Below are 18,197 nucleotides of genomic sequence, written 5' to 3'. Positions count from 1 at the left end.
AGCTTTGAGAAACATCAGATGACTATTAACAAAAGCAAAAGTTTGTATGTATGGTTATGTTCTTAATAATACAGCTGTTTGATTGATTTAACACTCAAGCATTTAGTTAAGCAAGTTTAGTTAATTCAAATAATAAATAAGGACACAGAGCCTTGTTGTTAGCACATAAGTTATAAAACAACGTCTTTAGCATATATATATTTACCATGCTTCAAAACACAACGCAGCACATGTCATTTAAACGATTGAAGATGCAAACTGGTACATTGTTATATTATTTAAATCACACAGATGAGTTCGCGGTGCCAGCAGTCAACGCTATACATATTAACAGGCTTGTGAACTCACCTGAAAACGATGCAGGGGTTTCCTTTTGGACTTTTAGTTTCCATTTGAAGACTTAATGCAGCGGTGTACTCGCGGGCGCAGCTGTCCATCAAAAGTGACGTGTCGCGTGTTACTGCGCAAACGGATTGCGTATGATATCAAAGCATCGCGAGAACAGACTGCTCTGCATGCTTTCTAATCGCTCTCGCGGTACGTTTACGTATTTTTGCGGATCGATTTGCAGAGCGCCATTTAACACACATGATAATTTGCAGTCAGGTGGCGGGGTGCCAGGAGATGGCTAGACGAAATAACGTTATAACATTTCGTCTCGTCTCGTTTTGGTCAACGAAAATGAAGACACATTTTAGCATAGTTTTTATTTAGTAAACCACTTTTAGTCTCGTTTTTATTCGTCAACAATATTGTATTATACATTTTATTATAGTTTTTGTCACATGACCAGCATTCACGTTGCGTCTCGTCTCTTTTTCGTCACGTGATAAAGGTTCGTTGACGAGGATATTTCGTCATACTTTTCGTTGACGAAAGCAACACTAGTTGCACCACATAAAGAAACATTCATATGTACAAAACTGTCAAAGAGGAATTTTGTTTTAATCGTATCCTCAAGTGGGCAAGAAAGAACTTTGGATAAAGTTAAATATATAATATATATCGTTGTGAGAAAGTTGATGTGAAAACACTAAGTAGAACAAAAATCACTTATAAAATGTCAGGTTTTGACCTGCTTACAAATTCTGAACTTGTCTGGTTGCTTTTGCTTGTAGCATTGCAGATATATTTTTTTAAATGGCAATTGGAATCAGTCCTCAATCAAACACATATATGACCTTTAAGCAACTCAACTGAAATAGAGAATCAATTGATTGGTTATTTAACAGTCATGAAATAGACTAAGCAAGTCGAAGAATGGCAAGTCAAGTTGAATGAGTTTGAATGACCCGACAACTGAAATGCTTTAGAAAACACTGCTCTTATGTTTCAGGGTCCTGGGCGGCTTTTCAGAAATGTTTATAAAGATACAAAATACAGTTATATAAACTTTGAGATTCACTGAAGATATGTAACACTGCCCAGAGCACATCACCCGACAGAGTAAAACAATTATTAACCACTTTTTTAGTGTCCTTGGACATTTTCTGAGGAAGGCATAAAGAATTAAAGTACAGGGTTAAAATTTAAGAATATCTGAAAATGTCCTAACCTGACAGGATATTGTGTTTACACTTGGTTTCGGCACTTACATGCCTAGTGTGAAGTCACTTTTGTCCACAATCTTACTTCACATGACTTTGCATTATTGCACAATACTGTGTGCTCAAATAAAAAAAAATTTCAGATTTTGATTGGCTGTTCTTTTCACGGTTTTATTAGTTTCTGAGTTTTAAACTTGGGTAGTTAAAAGACTTAAGTTTAATCAACTTAAATTTAAAAGAATGAATATAGTTACACTGATTTGTGGCATCTACAGAGGTGTGTTCTCCATGGCCACATCTGTGTCATCCCTAACAATCTCAGCATTCATCGTAAGTTTGTCTTGAATGTTTAAACACTGTAAAAATGTTGGGTTCTTAACACAGTAATTGTTTATATTTAACCCAACAATGGGTTGAAACAACCCATAGGTCAAATTTCACAGTATTTTATATTGTATTTTATCACTAAAACTCAATTGCTCATTGGAGAAAGTGCATATGAAACAAAAACGGTTAGCTGACAAAACTTCCTCTTCCACATATTCCAGGCCTCAAAAGTTGTTTCAATTATAATTCATATGATCTTTGCAAAGTTATGCTTCTTTAAATATCAATACATGCAAACATGAATAAAATACGTCATGCAATTTCAGTATTACATTGAATGTCATTGTTTTTTCCTTCCGTAAAGAGTATTTTTATATATACTGTATATCTATTTATGTCTTAGATTAAGGAATATAAAGAAAACAGTAAAACCTTTAGTATCTTATTTGAATGTAAATGTACTTACTTATAGCTTTTAGTACAGCATTATCTTACTGTGCTTTCCCCTACGTTTCTTTGTTTAAACTAATTACATTTATTTACAAACGCATTTCTTTAAACACCGCTTTAGCTTTGCTAAGACAATAAATTAAATGTTTGTGTAGAACATTTTAATACCCGTATAAGTGGTGTGGTTATATAAACGAATCCCTCACAGTACATTTTTTTCAATAGCTGTCACAATTATGACTATAATTAAAACAAAGCACATAAAAACTAAGCAGAAACTAGTGTAAAATATATCATATGCTTGCCAGACTGGCAATTGTCGCATGCAGCCCACATTTTCAAAATATATACATTTGCTATACTTTAATAAGCACTTAAATTATATCTAACTATAAGACTTTAAATTGTGATATAAATAGTAATGCTACTATAAATTCTGTATCAGAATTAAAGATTGTTTAAACAATATAAACAATAAATAAAAGTATAATGTCTCAACAGAGCTTAGAACTGACCTTGGTACACAAAGTGAAAGCCTTTGGCAGTTTCTGGTCCAACTGTAGTAAACTTCATAGTTATTTGATTTCCAGTACTCAAGGGCAACGACTCCCCTGAAAAATAGACAGAAATAAACATCTCAAAATTTCCTTTTAGATCACTTTTATCGCACAAAGATTTTCATGTGACCCTGATAGACCTAACAGAGAATACACTTAAATGTGTTTCCAATGGAGAAGCCAATGTGCTTCATCATATCACTCTTACATCAGCCACAGTGGTTCTTAAACTTCTCGCTTGCACCCCCCTTGCATCCCTTTGCACCCCCATAGAAAATTCATGACATAAAACAATCTCAAACTTAGAATTGAATTAAACAAAACATATACAATGATACAATGTAGTGCTTAGTAGCATTCATTTTCTGAGGTTTAATGACACAGAATTTATGTTAAATTAATGCATTTAAAAAAATGCATAACCCCAGGCCCCATCTCCCGCCCCCTAGTTTGAGAACCACTGCATTAGCATGATAGTTGGTTCTATAGTATATAATATATCTTTCACTATGGTTCTCGTGGGGCCATCATTGACCATCTTTGTTCAGGTTTTGTTTTGAAATTTTCACTATGTTGATGCTATGCACGGACAAGACAGACAAGGTGCAAGGTTTAAATGCAAAAGCTTTAGCATTCGGTGTAGCTAAACACAAAGTGTTCTGTCCTTCATATAGGCCATTTGTTTTCAATGACAGGTGATGATTTCCAGCCTGATGTGATGTGGCGTGTTCCCAATATTAGAATAGAAAAGTGGTGCTTATGTGATCATGTGAGATGCTCTCATGCCAATTGGACAAGAAAACCATTTTCCTGTTTTCCCTGCAGAATGTTCATTTTGGCAGCAAAAAATGTGATTTTATGTCAAAGTATAGAAGCGCACAAATAGGGCTTCCATAAGCACTAATGCTAACTAAAAACAATCTTGCATGCTTTTGTGAATGGTCCATTAGTAGTTTGTGATAGTACTGTACGTCAAGTGGAAAGTTTTGGCTCTTACCTGAATGAGAACCAGAAAGGGATGAGAGGAGTGCAGACTGCTGCGTCGGGCCATCATAAATGTCCACCACATCATTCAGTGACGTCTGGAACAGGACAAACTGTCCAAACAGAACTGGAGAAAAGCAGACTCGAGGTCAAAATACTTGATAAAACACTGATACAGTCCTCATTAGGACGCAGACCACTTTCTTTTAAATAGTAAACAATTTAGCATTTGCTGAAAAGAAAACTCCTGATGTCTTCGCGATTCAAAGTAAGTCAATACATTTGAATACTAAATGCATAATGGGCTGTACTTTTACAGTATAATAAAAAAGTTTGTAGACTAAACAAAGAATGTCTCAATGGATACTGACCCAGGTAAACCTCTCAACTGCTGAGATCTGTTTCAACCGCAAGCTCAAGAGAAAGGAAAAGTGCACCGAAAGATTTTCTGCCTGCATTTCTCATTTACTTACACCCGTATTTAGATTCCCATTTAAAAGCCACTAAGAACATTATGCAAGCACATAATTTTCCGTTCGCTGGATCTGTGCATTTACATCTAGCGAGAGCTCTCCGAGGTAATAACACTGTATGTTTATTCAAATCTTTTAAATTAGCTACCATGCTGCAACATCTCTCTATTATGTTTTGGTAGCATGCTGAGTGCTGCCGCGTATTGGTTTTGTCCTCCACTGGGCAGACTTGTTATAGTCTCATTTGTTGTCCAATGCTTTGATGTCTCCATCATTAGAAGAGGATCATTAGCATTCTACTTATCACAATTACATTATATGACGTCTCTACCCTATACAGTATATCTGGAAGCAAACAAAACATGCATCACAACCATGATTTGTGGAAAATAAGTATGGATTTTCCTCACTGACTTTATTGGTAAATTGAAAATCTTGATTACACCTGACAGCTTGCAGTGTCACCAGCTAAGCATTTCTGGACAACAATTGACACTTCTCACTAGTCTGAGTTCACCGACTAACATAAAATTTTACTATGGTCAGTAAAATCACTGACCAAAATAATTAGAAAACTTCAGTTTAATTCACGTTAACGACACTCCCAGTTTCTAAAACGCACTGTCTATGAATAACACTCTTTGGCTTAAAAGGAAGAAAAATACGAGACAGGCTTGAATTGTGGGTAATTATGAAGTGTGTATGTGTGTGTGTGTGTGTGTGTGTGTGTGTGTGTGTGTGTGTGTGTGTGTGTGTGTGTGTGTGTTATTGAAGGTGGCTGTGAACACTGGAAAAGCGGACTGGAAAAAGAATCAAGGCTAATCAAATCTGCTTCCAGCTTGCGTGCTGGGAGTAAACTCGTCCCCTATGCCTTTGATAAAAACAATAGAGAAGATAGTGTCGGCCCTCGATGCATTATACTTGTGTTTCACATCTCTAAGTCCCCACTGATGCCAAGACAATTACCACTTCATGTTAAAAAAACAATTGCGTTTCGCTTGCGTGCCCCAAACAAACATGCAGCAAACAAAATAGGGGAATGAATAAAAACAAATCAATCTGCAATGAAAAAATTTTTTTTATTTTCTTTAATCTCAACTAAAGACAGATGATGAGATATCTGATCTCTTCTACACATACTGTACAAAATGCTACTAAAGCAGTAACTGGGGCAATACCCTTTAAAGGTCCTAATTTAGGTGCAGATATATACACAGTACACATTTGGTACCAATATGTACCTTTAAAGGGACATTCCACTTTTTGGAAAATCTGCTAAATTTCCATCTCCCTAAAGTTAAACATTTGATTTTTACAGTTTTGGAATCCATTCAGCCGATCTCGGGGTCTGGCACTACCACTTTTAGCATAGCTTAGCATAATCCATTGAATCTGATTAGACCATTAGCATCGCACTAAAAAATAACCAAAGAGTTTTGATATTTTTCCTATTTAAAACTTGACTCTTCTGTAGTTACATCATGTACTAAGACCTCGCAATGATATTACGCAGCAGCCAAAAATAGTCACCCTTAGTAACTTTCAATAGCAGGGGACTATTTTCGGGCACTGCGTAATATCATTGCGCCTCCTGCAGCCATGTTACAGCAGCAAATCCTTGATTATTACGCCAGATTGAGAGTATAGTTCACAACTTTTAATATTCTGTTTGTCTTAGTACACTATATAACTACTAGGGGTGACCCCGAATAGTCGAAGATTCGATGCATCGATAGGAGAAGCCTGATTCGACTACCAATCTCATAGTCGAATCGTCGCAGATGTGTTATGAAATGAGGATCATTTAATTTTGGCCGTATGGGTGCACACATTATCTGATTTCACATATAACAGCTTTCTCACAATATATTAATATACTGCATATTATGATAATGCTGCAAATAATATGTGAAGTAGCAGCTTTCAATAAATATTTTTAAAATGCGTTAATAAATCCAACAACCCCTGTGACCGGACTTCACGTCCATAAGAGGTCTCTATGTTATTAAAGCCTTGCCTCTTTGTTTCGACATTTAAAAGACAAAGCTGGCAAATTAAACTATGACTTTCGTTCTTTTAATAATTTCTATATTTTATTTTATTTATAAATCACTTTGGGTTATCTGATTTAACTATTTGGCTTGTGTTTTGTTTCCGTGCACTTGAGGCATTTTGCATATTTGTTCTGCACTTTGTTACTTCTGACCTTATTTTATTAAAAAAATTGTATTTATTATAAACGTAAATTCCGATCTAATTTAAGTATGTAAATTTTGGATAGCTTTTCGTTGTATCGATGTTGCGCTATTGCGTGCTGGCCATGCTTGCGCATGTAATTTAGCCGAACGGGTTAGGTGCTCTGCGTCTCATATTTAGGAGTTCATCAAACTAAACATTAAAAAACGGATGTTTTTCGACGAGTATAAGTTTTTAAAATGTATTTAAAACATATATTGTCTATCTTAAAGTTAAACTACAAAACAGGTAAGCCGTTTTTTTTATTTCGGTGATGAAACGGAAACTAGTATCTGCACCAAACCTATTTCTGCCTGACACGAATGTCTTTCTTGTGATTTAATATTATGGTCAGTCGGTGTTCACTTTCAAATGATAGCAAAGAGATTCCTGAAATAAATAATATCATCCGGTCTTTCTGTATCTAAAGTGAATACAGAGATGATCAAAGTCAAAGCAAGCAAGCAGGTATTTCTGTGCTAAATAATAACGCGTAGTGTCTATAAAATCATTAATTTCAGTGTTTTTCTTGTTATAAATTAACGTTTAATGAATTGTATATAAAGATTAGTTTTTATCATTTACAGTCACAATCACAAATTATTTGTCATTTCTCATTTGTCGGGTTTTTTTGGTCATGACTGCTTTGACGCGCTATCTCCAAATTAAATAAAAACACTGAATTGTAGCCGGAGTTTCCAAGGCAGGATTACCTTTGTTATTTTTTTAGGTTTAGTTATCAAAATGTATTTTTGTGTGATGTTCTGTAGATCGTGGCTTTAAAATGTTATGAGGAATAATTAAACAAATGTTGCCTTACATTTTACCTTAAAAAATATATATATAAATGCATCGTCAGTTTTGTCTTCGTTTATTACTTGAAAGACAGTTTTGGTCACTTTATCAGACAGTTGTTTATGTGTGCTGCTTGTGAAAGAAAATAAAAGTTACCAATTTGTACCTGGTCTGGCCCCCTCCCAACCCATGCATACAAACATAGATGATTCGACTATCGGTTGACTATGGAAAGATTCGAAAATTCTGATTCGAATATGTAAATCCTTAGTCCAGGAAACCCCTAATAACACAGAAGAATCAAGTTTTTAATAGGAAAAATATTGAAATGCTTTGGTTATTTTTAAGCGAGATGCTAAATGGTCTAATCAGATTCAATGGATTATGCTAAGCCATGCTAAAAGTGGTACCGCCAGACTCAGAGATCAGCTGAATGGATTCCAAAATGGTAAAATTTTTACATTTAACTCTAGGGGAGCTGGAAAATGAGCATATTTTCAAAAAAGTGGAGTGTCCCTTTAAGATACTAATATGCACTCATTATATGCACATTTTTGAAAGGGTATTGCCCCAGTAGCTGCATTTCCATTACTCTTCAAATTAAGCAAATTGACATTGTTACAATTGTAAATATGGCCAATGGAAATCCGTAAATTTCGCATCACCTCCCATTTATTACAAAAAAGTTTTTTACGCTCACATTCGAAAAAGGTATAATTCACAAAACTGCAATGGAAATGGTATGTACATAAGTCACATAATCATTATTTCAAGATGGCAAGGTATGTACTAAAACCTCCCAGAAACACCCCATACGTGTCTGCTTCCAAGTATGAGACTTTCCTTTCCAATTTGAATACCACTCCAACATCTCTTTTGATTTAAAATAATCTACTATTACCTTCAAGAAACATTTCATATATTGCCGCTCCTAAGTATAAGGGGCTTTCTGTAGATTTAATGTTGGGATAATACTCCTATGTCTCCTTTGGTTAAAAATAATGGCTAGTGCGGTGGATGTGATATTAGTTAACCTACCAAAATCACTCAACGTGACGTTTGGAATGTTTTAGTCGCATATACTCGGCTAGTGGAAATGCCGCCATTTTGCAAAAGTTTTTTATTGACATTTAAAAAATATTGGATACGTTTTGCTCAAATCTATAATGGAAACGCAGCTCCTGACAGCTTTTGTACCTATATTGCTGAGAGTGTAATGTACAGGGCTTAAGCGGTGCACAGTTGTAATCACACCAAACCCATTATAATTACATTAAGCCAGGGGTCACTACTAATGCATCACTTTGCTTCTCAGAAAACTTTTAAAGATGACGCAGGATGACGTCTTAACGGGATTTTTTCTTTGTATAGCCAAGTTGAAATCACTCAATGTCAGAGAGCAATTCATGCATCTTTTACTGGTCTCAGTTGTTATGGTTATATAGATATTTCTCAAGTGACCCTTGAGGAAAAAATGCACTTAAGTGTATTAATTGTGTGCTTAAAATCCCCTAAAGTTATCTTTTAAACAATATTTTCAATTTATGAATAAAATTTTAAATATGTATTGTGTAACTTTTAGAAGGATCTCTTGACAGAAATGCAATATAATATGCATAACTATATCAGTGGTGTATAAAGACCTTACATAATGAACTGCATTGTTTTTATTTTCGTAGATTAAGCTGTTTTAATCTACATACACCGTGAGTCCGCGTTGACACTTCCCATTCACTTTTAATGGGTGACGTCAAGCGTTGGCTGACTAAATTGTGGATCGTCGGCGTCGCGTCACTGCCGTTGCTCGCGGCAGAAGTTGAACATTTCTCAACTTTTCAAGCGGCAATGCGAGCGTCAACCAATCAGATTGCCTTATGCAAATAACCTAGGCAGAGCCAGCCAATTACGTTTATGGAAGACCGGAGCATGCATGCGGCCACTGTGATTGGCCAAGCGTCAAGCGTTAACGCTTTCGCCCCTTGTGAATGTGCCATTATAGAGCACGATTTGTCCCGTTTTGAAATTAAGGGGCGAGCTGTTCACAATCTCACCGCTAAAATGTACACACATCACCTTTAAGGAAATACAACTCATGAATATGTATATTTCATGAGTACGGGTACACTTGTTTTTAATGGTGATTAAAATCAACTTAAATATTTAATAGCACTGTATTAAAAAACGGCAATTAATTTAATCTCTAACTGTAAATACACTCTCAGAAAAAAGGTACATGAAGGTATAAAAGTTGTCACTGGGCTGGTACGTTTTCAAAAAGTTAACTTTTGTACCTAAAATTTGCATACTGGTACCTCAAACGTACATATCTGTATTTAAATGGTACATATTAGGACCTTTTTAAAAGGTACTGTCCAAACTGTTGTACCTTTTTTCTAAATGTATACATGATTGTCATTTCAGCATGTCACTAAAGTCCATTTCAAGTCAAATATTTTCTTTAGTATGTACTTGAAACGTGTACTTGATTCTCATATCAACTTCAGTGCAGTAAATCATTAGAAATTTAATAATGCAAATGCCAAGGGAAACTGACATTTTTGTTAAACTATTTCTTTAGCATGAAGTATGAACTCAAAATTATTATCATACTGAGTAGACACTTTAAGTGCACTTTAATTACAAGGGGGACCTAGTATTCACTGGCAAAGAATCAGAAAAGCTGGATTTCTCAGCAGGAGTTCAGTCATTTCTGTACAGGCTCACAGCTCATGCGTAGCTTTCTGATGCCCTTCCATGCACTTCCTCTTTCTCACTGTTTTATGTAAGATGCCATTTAAAGCTGGATCTATGAGCAATGCTTCAGCTGAAAAATATCTATGTGAATCTCTGACAGAAAATGGAATAAGAGAAGCCTCAAATAACTGATCAAATTAAAACCAGAGTCAATAGTGTCACAAAGCTCTCAAGTCAAGACTGAATATTTTTAGCAAAATTTTTCAAATGAATATTTTTAGGAAGAAAGAGATTGACCACCATTCAGAGCAAGTCTGAGAGGGCAGTACATATTGGGCATACTGTCAGCACACAGAATCTATTTATATTCGACCAAAATCTGATGTCAGAATGTGAATAGTCCAATGCAGATGAGATATGAATGAGTAAAATATTGCATTACACTTTTGCAAACTATACACAAAACATAAATAACTACAATATTATCACACGGTGACCCAGATAATAATATAATATTGCACTGCCATGATACCCTGCCTGGTTTATATACTCCTCTAGCTCTCTCATACAGTGTATATCAGTTGGGCAGATTTCCATTTAGAGTACAATTACTTTATGCATCATAAAGTCTCACGTAGGGCACAAGCTCCACTATGGCAATTCAGTGCTATGAAAGAATAAATGACAAGCAGCATTCTCATATAGATGGTTCTCATCACAGAACTGCTCACAAAAAAGGCTAAATTGGCTTTAATTCAGCATTTTTTCACTGCAGAAGATTGGCCTTTTCCATACACCCCTTATGCTTAACACGTTTTGACAGATGCATACGAGCTCCTATGGAAATGAGGACTTTGATTAATTCACACACTTTTCCTCTTTTTTGAGACTTGGCATTATTCAAAAATAAAAATACATTTGTGGTTCCATGCCTTTTTATCTCTCACTAGTATTTTTTGTAGACTTGGACTAAATTCTATTTGTTTTTAAGAAAGGAAGGAAGGTGAAAAACACAACTTTTTGTGACGGTGCATGGAAGCATGATTTCAATTTACTGCCATTAGTATAATTGGCAAATGATGCTTGGATATCACAGTTATGGAAAACATATTCCATTGATAGGGCCAAACCCTGCTGTTTTGAAAAGGAAAACTGTAACCAAATACTTTGCATGCTACTCAATTTAACATTCACACTTATTCCAATGACAATAAATGTGCAGATCATGTGTGCTTCATTGCAAAAGGAGTTAAAATACTGAAAAAAATAAACTCAGAAATAAAGGGGACATGCATTTAAGTCTGGGACTAGGATAAATCCTGTCCGGGAAACCACCCTAATATGTCCCTTTTACTTGTTTAACTGCAAAAAGTTACGCATTTTTTTTAGGTAAACACTTTGCAAAATTTCAGATAATTAACCACATATAAAGAGAAGAAAAGTCTCACCCTACATATTTTCCCATTAAACATCCAGTTTCACTAGTAAGTCATATTTGAGAAATAAACTGGTCGCCAAAGGCATTTTATGTTGGCATTTTTAAGTCTGGCTGCTTATAAAATCCAGGCCACATATGAGGCCAATACCGCACTGGATCTTAGATTTCAGACTCTGAAAGCTGAAGTGGACTGCATCAGATAACTCCTCAGTTATGTCTGGAATGGGGTCAACATTGGGGACAAGGAGGACAAGTGTTCTGATTTGTGTCTCTTTTTTGGAGAGGTATGTATCAGCACCTTCCCATTAGTCTGTACCCATTCATTTGTAACATGATAAGAGTGTACAACCAGCAGAAATAGTCCAGAAATAGGGTGTTAAAGACATAGAGTAAAATGTGTACCTGTGTCTTAGCTAAATCTCTGGCAGATTGAAGTCTGTAAAATCAGAGACCTAATTTAGTGTCCATTGGTAGCAAATGCTATTAACACTAACTCTGCCCACCAATGTGTGGTTGGACCACTAAAGTAAAAAAATAATAATAGTGGAAATCAACAGCTTCATTGGCTGTAGCGCGTATGGCTCGTGGAACTGGCTTTTTGATTCGATGTCCATGGTTCGAATCAGCCTGACAAAAATGCACCTAATATACGGATATAACCGAATAGCATGAGTAAAACAGTTTGTGCTTTTTTAAATATAATTTTTTGATATAGATTGTGCAAGTGAATATTTATTTTTATGTAACTGCTTTTTCAAAATATTTTTTTTATATAGATTGTGCAAATAAATATTTAGTTTTATGTAATTGCTTTTTCAAAATACTTTTTTTTATATAGATTGTGCAAATAAATATTTATTTTTATGTAACTGCTTTTTCAAAATATTTTTTTTTATATATAGATTGTGCAAGTAGATTAATCGCTTGATAAAAAGTGATTTTTTTGCATAATCTATAAATGTGTACTGTGTGTAATTTTTATGCATATAAACACACACATTCATGTATGTATTTAAGACACATTTGCATGTGTATATATATTTATTTTTATATATTCTATAATTTATATATAGATAAAAAAAATTATATATACATTTTTTAAAATAAATATATGTATGTGTGTGTGTGGTTAAATATACATAATAATTACACACAGTACACACACACATAAATTATGCAAAAAATCACTTTTGTTTTGTATGCAATTAAACACGATTAATCTTTGCCCAGCACTAATTTTTATGTAGCTGCTTTTAAAATATTTTTTGATATAGATTGTGCAAGTAAATCTTTTTTAAAACAAGGAAGAGAAAGAAATTATAATAAAATAAATGAAATCAATATACAAATGTGAAAGTCAGGTAACTTTTTAATACTAAAAGTTTACTGGCCAAAATGGGAACATGAACAGCATGTATACTGTACTGTAATATTCCTGCTGCTTCACTCTTTCAACAACATTCAATATGAATATGGGCATTAATCATGATAATGTTTTTACACATGATCAATATGAAACTCATAAACTATAAAACGTTTGTAGAAACATTATTGTCATCCACATTCACTATTGTATAGTGATTCTGGTGGCTTTAGATGGTTATGTGGAATCCAAACAGCTGTATTGTTCAAATGCCTTTTCGTAGGCTGGATTTACACTGCAGACCATGATGCCTAATTCCGATTTGTTGACTATATCCGATTTTGTAAAGACCCGCATACATCACCTTCTAAAAGCGAAAATCTAAACCACAAAGGAAGTAAAATGCCACGATATGCAATGGACACAGATGAAATGATTATACAAAGTTTAAATGCAATGTTATAGCGCCATCCTTCATTGCGCTGGTAAGAGTTATATGATCCTGGTGTCCACCTGAGATGATGTCATTTGCCAATTTTTCCTTTAAATGATGTATTATATATCTTTAAACGTGAATATCCCGATCTGTCTGCTTACACAGAAAACACGAAAACATGTATCCGATTCACATCCAATTCATTTCCATATATAAATGAGGCCTGAAACTTCTTCCTGCTTACATGTTCCTGTGTCATAACCTATTTGTGCCACAGAAGAGAAACTTCAAACATGCAGTGTAAACGCGGCCTTTGTTTTACCAGGCATGTGCCGTTTCCATGGAAATAATCGGTCAGATCATAGTTTCACTTGCAACCTACACTGTACATGAGCTAATGTGTGACCACATGGATCCAGACACGTACGAACATGCGTGTTGGGTGCACGAGGTTCAAATGCCATATATATCTGTTTAGTATGCCGAGTTTGTGACTCCCTGTGCCTTTGTTCTTATTTGACTCCTTCTCCTACCGACATGGGGCTCAGACGAAAACAGTCACTCGAGTAGAGATTTACACCTCTGGGGCATCTTTTTGCTTGGAGCTAGACGCCAGAGGTCTTTCCTCTGATTCCTAGCACACCTGTCTAGGTTTGAAGGCATGGGCCGGACATCCGTCTCAGACATCAATACCTAGTCCCACAGGATCTCTCGCGCAATCTGAAAAGATCTCTTTGAGATAGGAGAAAACTGAGGGGCTTATTGAATGTGCTGGCAAAAAGCTAGTCGGGCTGAGACTCATACTGCAATGCACAGATGCACAGACTTTAGGTTGACGAAAATAAATAAAATCTGAAAAACGTCTGAAGCCTTCTTTTAGCCATCCATCTCAAGAACACCACATATTTATCGAGCAATACTTCAAGGGCTCGGTGTTTGTCTCTTTGCACTGCGCCGCATACAAGAATTATCATGCTGGAGACATGATCCACATTGTGCAAGATATTTTCTACGGTTATGAAAAATTCATGGGGAACATGTATGATCCCAGCTTCATAGTTTGTATTGCTGTATCTGGACATATCGACATCAGGTCCTCCTGTCGACTCCATCCACATAAAACGAAATATTTAAGCAGGGAGAAGCGGACAAACAGCAAGGCGGCAAAAGCAGAGACCCCTGTTCACAGCTGTTGTCAATGAAGAATGCTGCATCTATAATGTTATGTGTGCTGTGAGACAGCAGCTTCCTTTATCACAACATGGTGGGGACAGAGAATCTACACACACCGCATATAATAGAGATTAACTGAACAGAAAAAATGAAAAGACGGAGGAAAACATTTCTAAAAATGTCTATTCATATCAAAATAAAGATATTTCAGCAGATAATAGATGGGAAAATAATCTCTCAGTAAAATAAGGCTAATATGGCAAGCTAACCCCAGAAACTCTATGCAGCAACATATTGTGAATGGCCTTCGCCCACATTCATAATTGCAAAACCGTTACTGATACTCAAGTAATTAAAATGCATGTACTTTAATAGAAGCAGTAACAAAATGTTAATTGGTATACAACATAAATAATAACCAGCTAGCGCATGGATACAAAAACCCCCCATCTGACTCAAAATCATATCATATCTTTTCAAAATGACCCTTAACACAGAACTGCAAACACTGTTTCTTTCAAAAAACAAAAAGATAACATGTGTTCAGTAACAATGCTTTGGTCTCTAAAAGTTAAACCCAACACACCCTGAGGCATCATCGCACTCCAGAAGGCCACTACAGAAGGGTTATGTTGTTTTCTCATCTGTCTTTGTGTTAACGAAAAATCGCAACACCACGCAAACAACTACTTAAAATTGCAATCATTTTTTGGTTAAATAAAATAACAAAATGGTTATTGAGCAAGTACACTACAAAACAAATTATAATAATAATAATAATAATAATAATAAGGCTGCCTTAAAGGGATAGTTACCCAAAAATGTAAATTCTGTCATAATTTACTCACTCTCATGTTATTTCAAACCTGTATAAATTTCTTTGTTCCGCTGAACACAAAGGAAGATATTTTGAGGAATTTTTGTAACCAAACCTATCAGAGGTCCCATTGACTTCCATAGTAGGAAAACTGTATATTATGGAAGTTTTATGATGTTTGGGAACAAACAGTCCTCAAAATATCTTCATCAGAACAAAGAAATTTATACAGGAGAGTGAGTTAATGATGACAGAATTTAAATGTTTGGGGGAACTATCCCTTTAAGTTTAATCAACTTGGTTACGCAAGTTAATTCAACCATCTATTTTAAGTTTTGACTAGTGAAGACTTGACATAACTTGTTGACAAAAACCAGTTGAAACTCATGTAAAGCTACTGTGAATACGTAAAGTAATGCAAATTTATTATTTAAGCGAAGATGGCGATAAAGAGGCAAAAGTTTGTGAAGAGATTGTGGCTTTAAAGCGTTATGAAACCCTGCTGTTTCAGCTCCTGTCACTATCATTTTAAAAAATGCAACTTAAATTGGCGTGCACACTGTGAGAAGAATGGCGATGAGTGTGCGGGGCAACTGATATAAGCTGGTGTAACAAATATTAAGAATTACTAAGAATAGTAGTATTAACGAAATAATTAAACTGAATATAATATTTAAACAAAGGTCAAGTAAAACTGTTAGAGTTGGAATAATAGTGTATTTGAAGATAATGAAAAGTCCTCAGGCCATGGTACCTCAGGACAGATCAAAGTCCACCTGCCTCCCGTAGCTTTCCCGAGAAAATTCAGTTGATGGTGAGTCTAGTCCTGACAGCATCACGGGGAAAATCATCAAACATATTTACAAATGTGCGTAATGACGCAGTCACATTTACTTTACTATACAGAACCAAATCCATGTGCGATTATCCTAAACCCCAGACACCCCCCCGGCTGACCTGGCAGCATGGAGCACATGCATGCGTGCGCACACACAAAAGCAAAATGTCTTTGCATTGGATAAGAACACACTATATTATAAATAATAGAGACACCGACGGTCGTGATGTACTACAGTGATGTGCCACGTCATAGCCGTTGACGTTTACACGATATGGAGTTTAAACCCGGAAGACAAAAATATCCCAAAAAAGTTTCTCCTAATGTTCTCCTAATGAACAGATACTAACATTGTCTTCTATGATGTGCAACACAACTAACTCTGTTAACATCTAAAAAAGTGTTGGTTAGTGTTTCATGTCTCTGTAATGTCAATAATTTTACACAGTCTCTTCTAACACAATCTCTTGCCAATTTGTATTTATTTTACGAGATGTCTAATTTGTACAACCAAATTTGTACAATTTGCTTTTGCCTCTGTGATGTTGGGTTTATGAGCAGCGTTTGGTTTTTGTTTTTTGCGAATAATTGTATGTTTTTGTACAATTTACGTTAAGGATGCACCGAATCCAGACTTTTTCTGTATTGGGCCGAAACCGAATACCGAATCCTACTCGCATCCTTATTCAATTAACACAGTAAAACACATTAATGAAGTAAACAACGTCCACAGCAGTGTATTTTTCATTTTGTTTAATTATAACTATACATCATGCCAGGATGACAAGTTGGAAAAACTATTTTGATAATTACCATAAGCCTATGCATAATGAAAGCGATGCGTTGCGACACGCTCGTTTTCCAATAAGCAAGCAGCTACACGCTGAAAACCGGCGTTGAGCGCCGAGAGTTCAAAAATATTCAACTTTGAGTGAGAAGCTCCACTCGTCAATGTCAGTTTTCACACAGCCGTCCAATTACAGTGGAGGAGGGGCGGGACATTACCACAGCAACCAACCGGCTCACAGCTGAAGCATCACAGCTACCAAGCGCTCGGCTGAAAAACAGCTGGCATTTGACGTCCTCAAGGCGTTTTCAGCCGTGTTTAAAAGTTTTGGTGTGTCCAGCCCCCAAGGCTCACCGAAAGAAAAAGCTCATCTCCACATCAGCACCCGATGTGTGTAATCAACGGCCGCGTGACGTCAACCAGCCTAGGGTTCGGTGGAAAAAAAATCTAGGATTCGGCCGAACCCGAACCCCGTCAAAAAGCCCAGTATTCGGCCGAATCCTGGATTCGGTGCATCCCTAATTTACGTTGTACAAATTCCTAAGAATTAAACATTTGGAAAATACGTACGAACAATACATACGGTGTAAAATGATTGCAATATGAATTCCTGTGAGATCAGGTTGTCTGTTCTTTAATTTTGCATTTATACCAGAGAAGATCAAATAAATAATGGCTTGGTTTTACAGACAAGGCATAGCTAAAGCCAGACTAGGCCTTAAATAGTTATATTACGATGTTTAAGCATCTTTTATATCATGTCATTACTGTTGTAATGGCACTGGCACATTTTAAGATCTGTCAGTGCAAGTAATTTTCTGTTGAGACAGCTCCAACATGTGTCTTAGCCTTGTCTGTGAAACCAGGGGGTATAGCAGCAAACTTTGTCTCCATGAAAAGCAGCATGAAACATGTATACTTCAGAAGTGCATACTTAAGCTTGCAATTATGACTAAAGACAGGTTAGTGCTGGATTATAGAGCACCAGTGTGAAGTGCTGGCACTGTAAGCACTTAGATAATTATGAAGGATCTTATCACCCTGCATGGTCAATTAGATATACAGTATGGCCATTTTCACCTAAATGGTATGAATGAGCGTTATGTACAGTATATTACTCTATGGTATTTAACCTTCACTGTTCCCTGACTGAATAACATTCAATACTTTGCTATTATCTGAACAATAGTCATAATGGCACAGAAATGGCTTCACTATGTTAAAAAGTGCATTGACCCGAATATCAATTCTGCAGTAACTATGATGAATTTAGTGGTATGGAC

The 18,197-nt window shown here is 35.8% G+C and overlaps 1 protein-coding gene across 5 annotated transcripts in view; it reads right to left on the bottom strand.

Annotated features, from left to right (window-relative positions):
- The window catches only part of csmd3b (CUB and Sushi multiple domains 3b), a 502,030-nt gene that overhangs the window by 100,436 nt on the left and 383,397 nt on the right, over positions 1 to 18,197 (bottom strand). For all 5 annotated transcript variants that reach the window (XM_065290793.1, XM_065290794.1, XM_065290799.1 and 2 more), the window contains exons 32-33: positions 3,879 to 3,992; positions 2,840 to 2,935 (exon numbers count right to left, since the gene is read on the bottom strand). In XM_065290793.1, coding sequence (XP_065146865.1) covers positions 2,840 to 2,935; positions 3,879 to 3,992 — 210 coding nt within the window. The remainder of the gene's footprint in view (positions 1 to 2,839; positions 2,936 to 3,878; positions 3,993 to 18,197) is intronic.

This window comes from Paramisgurnus dabryanus, chromosome 19 (assembly GCF_030506205.2).
Source record: "Paramisgurnus dabryanus chromosome 19, PD_genome_1.1, whole genome shotgun sequence".
Taxonomy (NCBI): Eukaryota; Metazoa; Chordata; class Actinopteri; order Cypriniformes; family Cobitidae; genus Paramisgurnus; species Paramisgurnus dabryanus.
The sequence above is the reverse complement of the archived record's forward strand: the minus strand, read 5'-3'. Positions and strand labels throughout refer to the sequence as shown.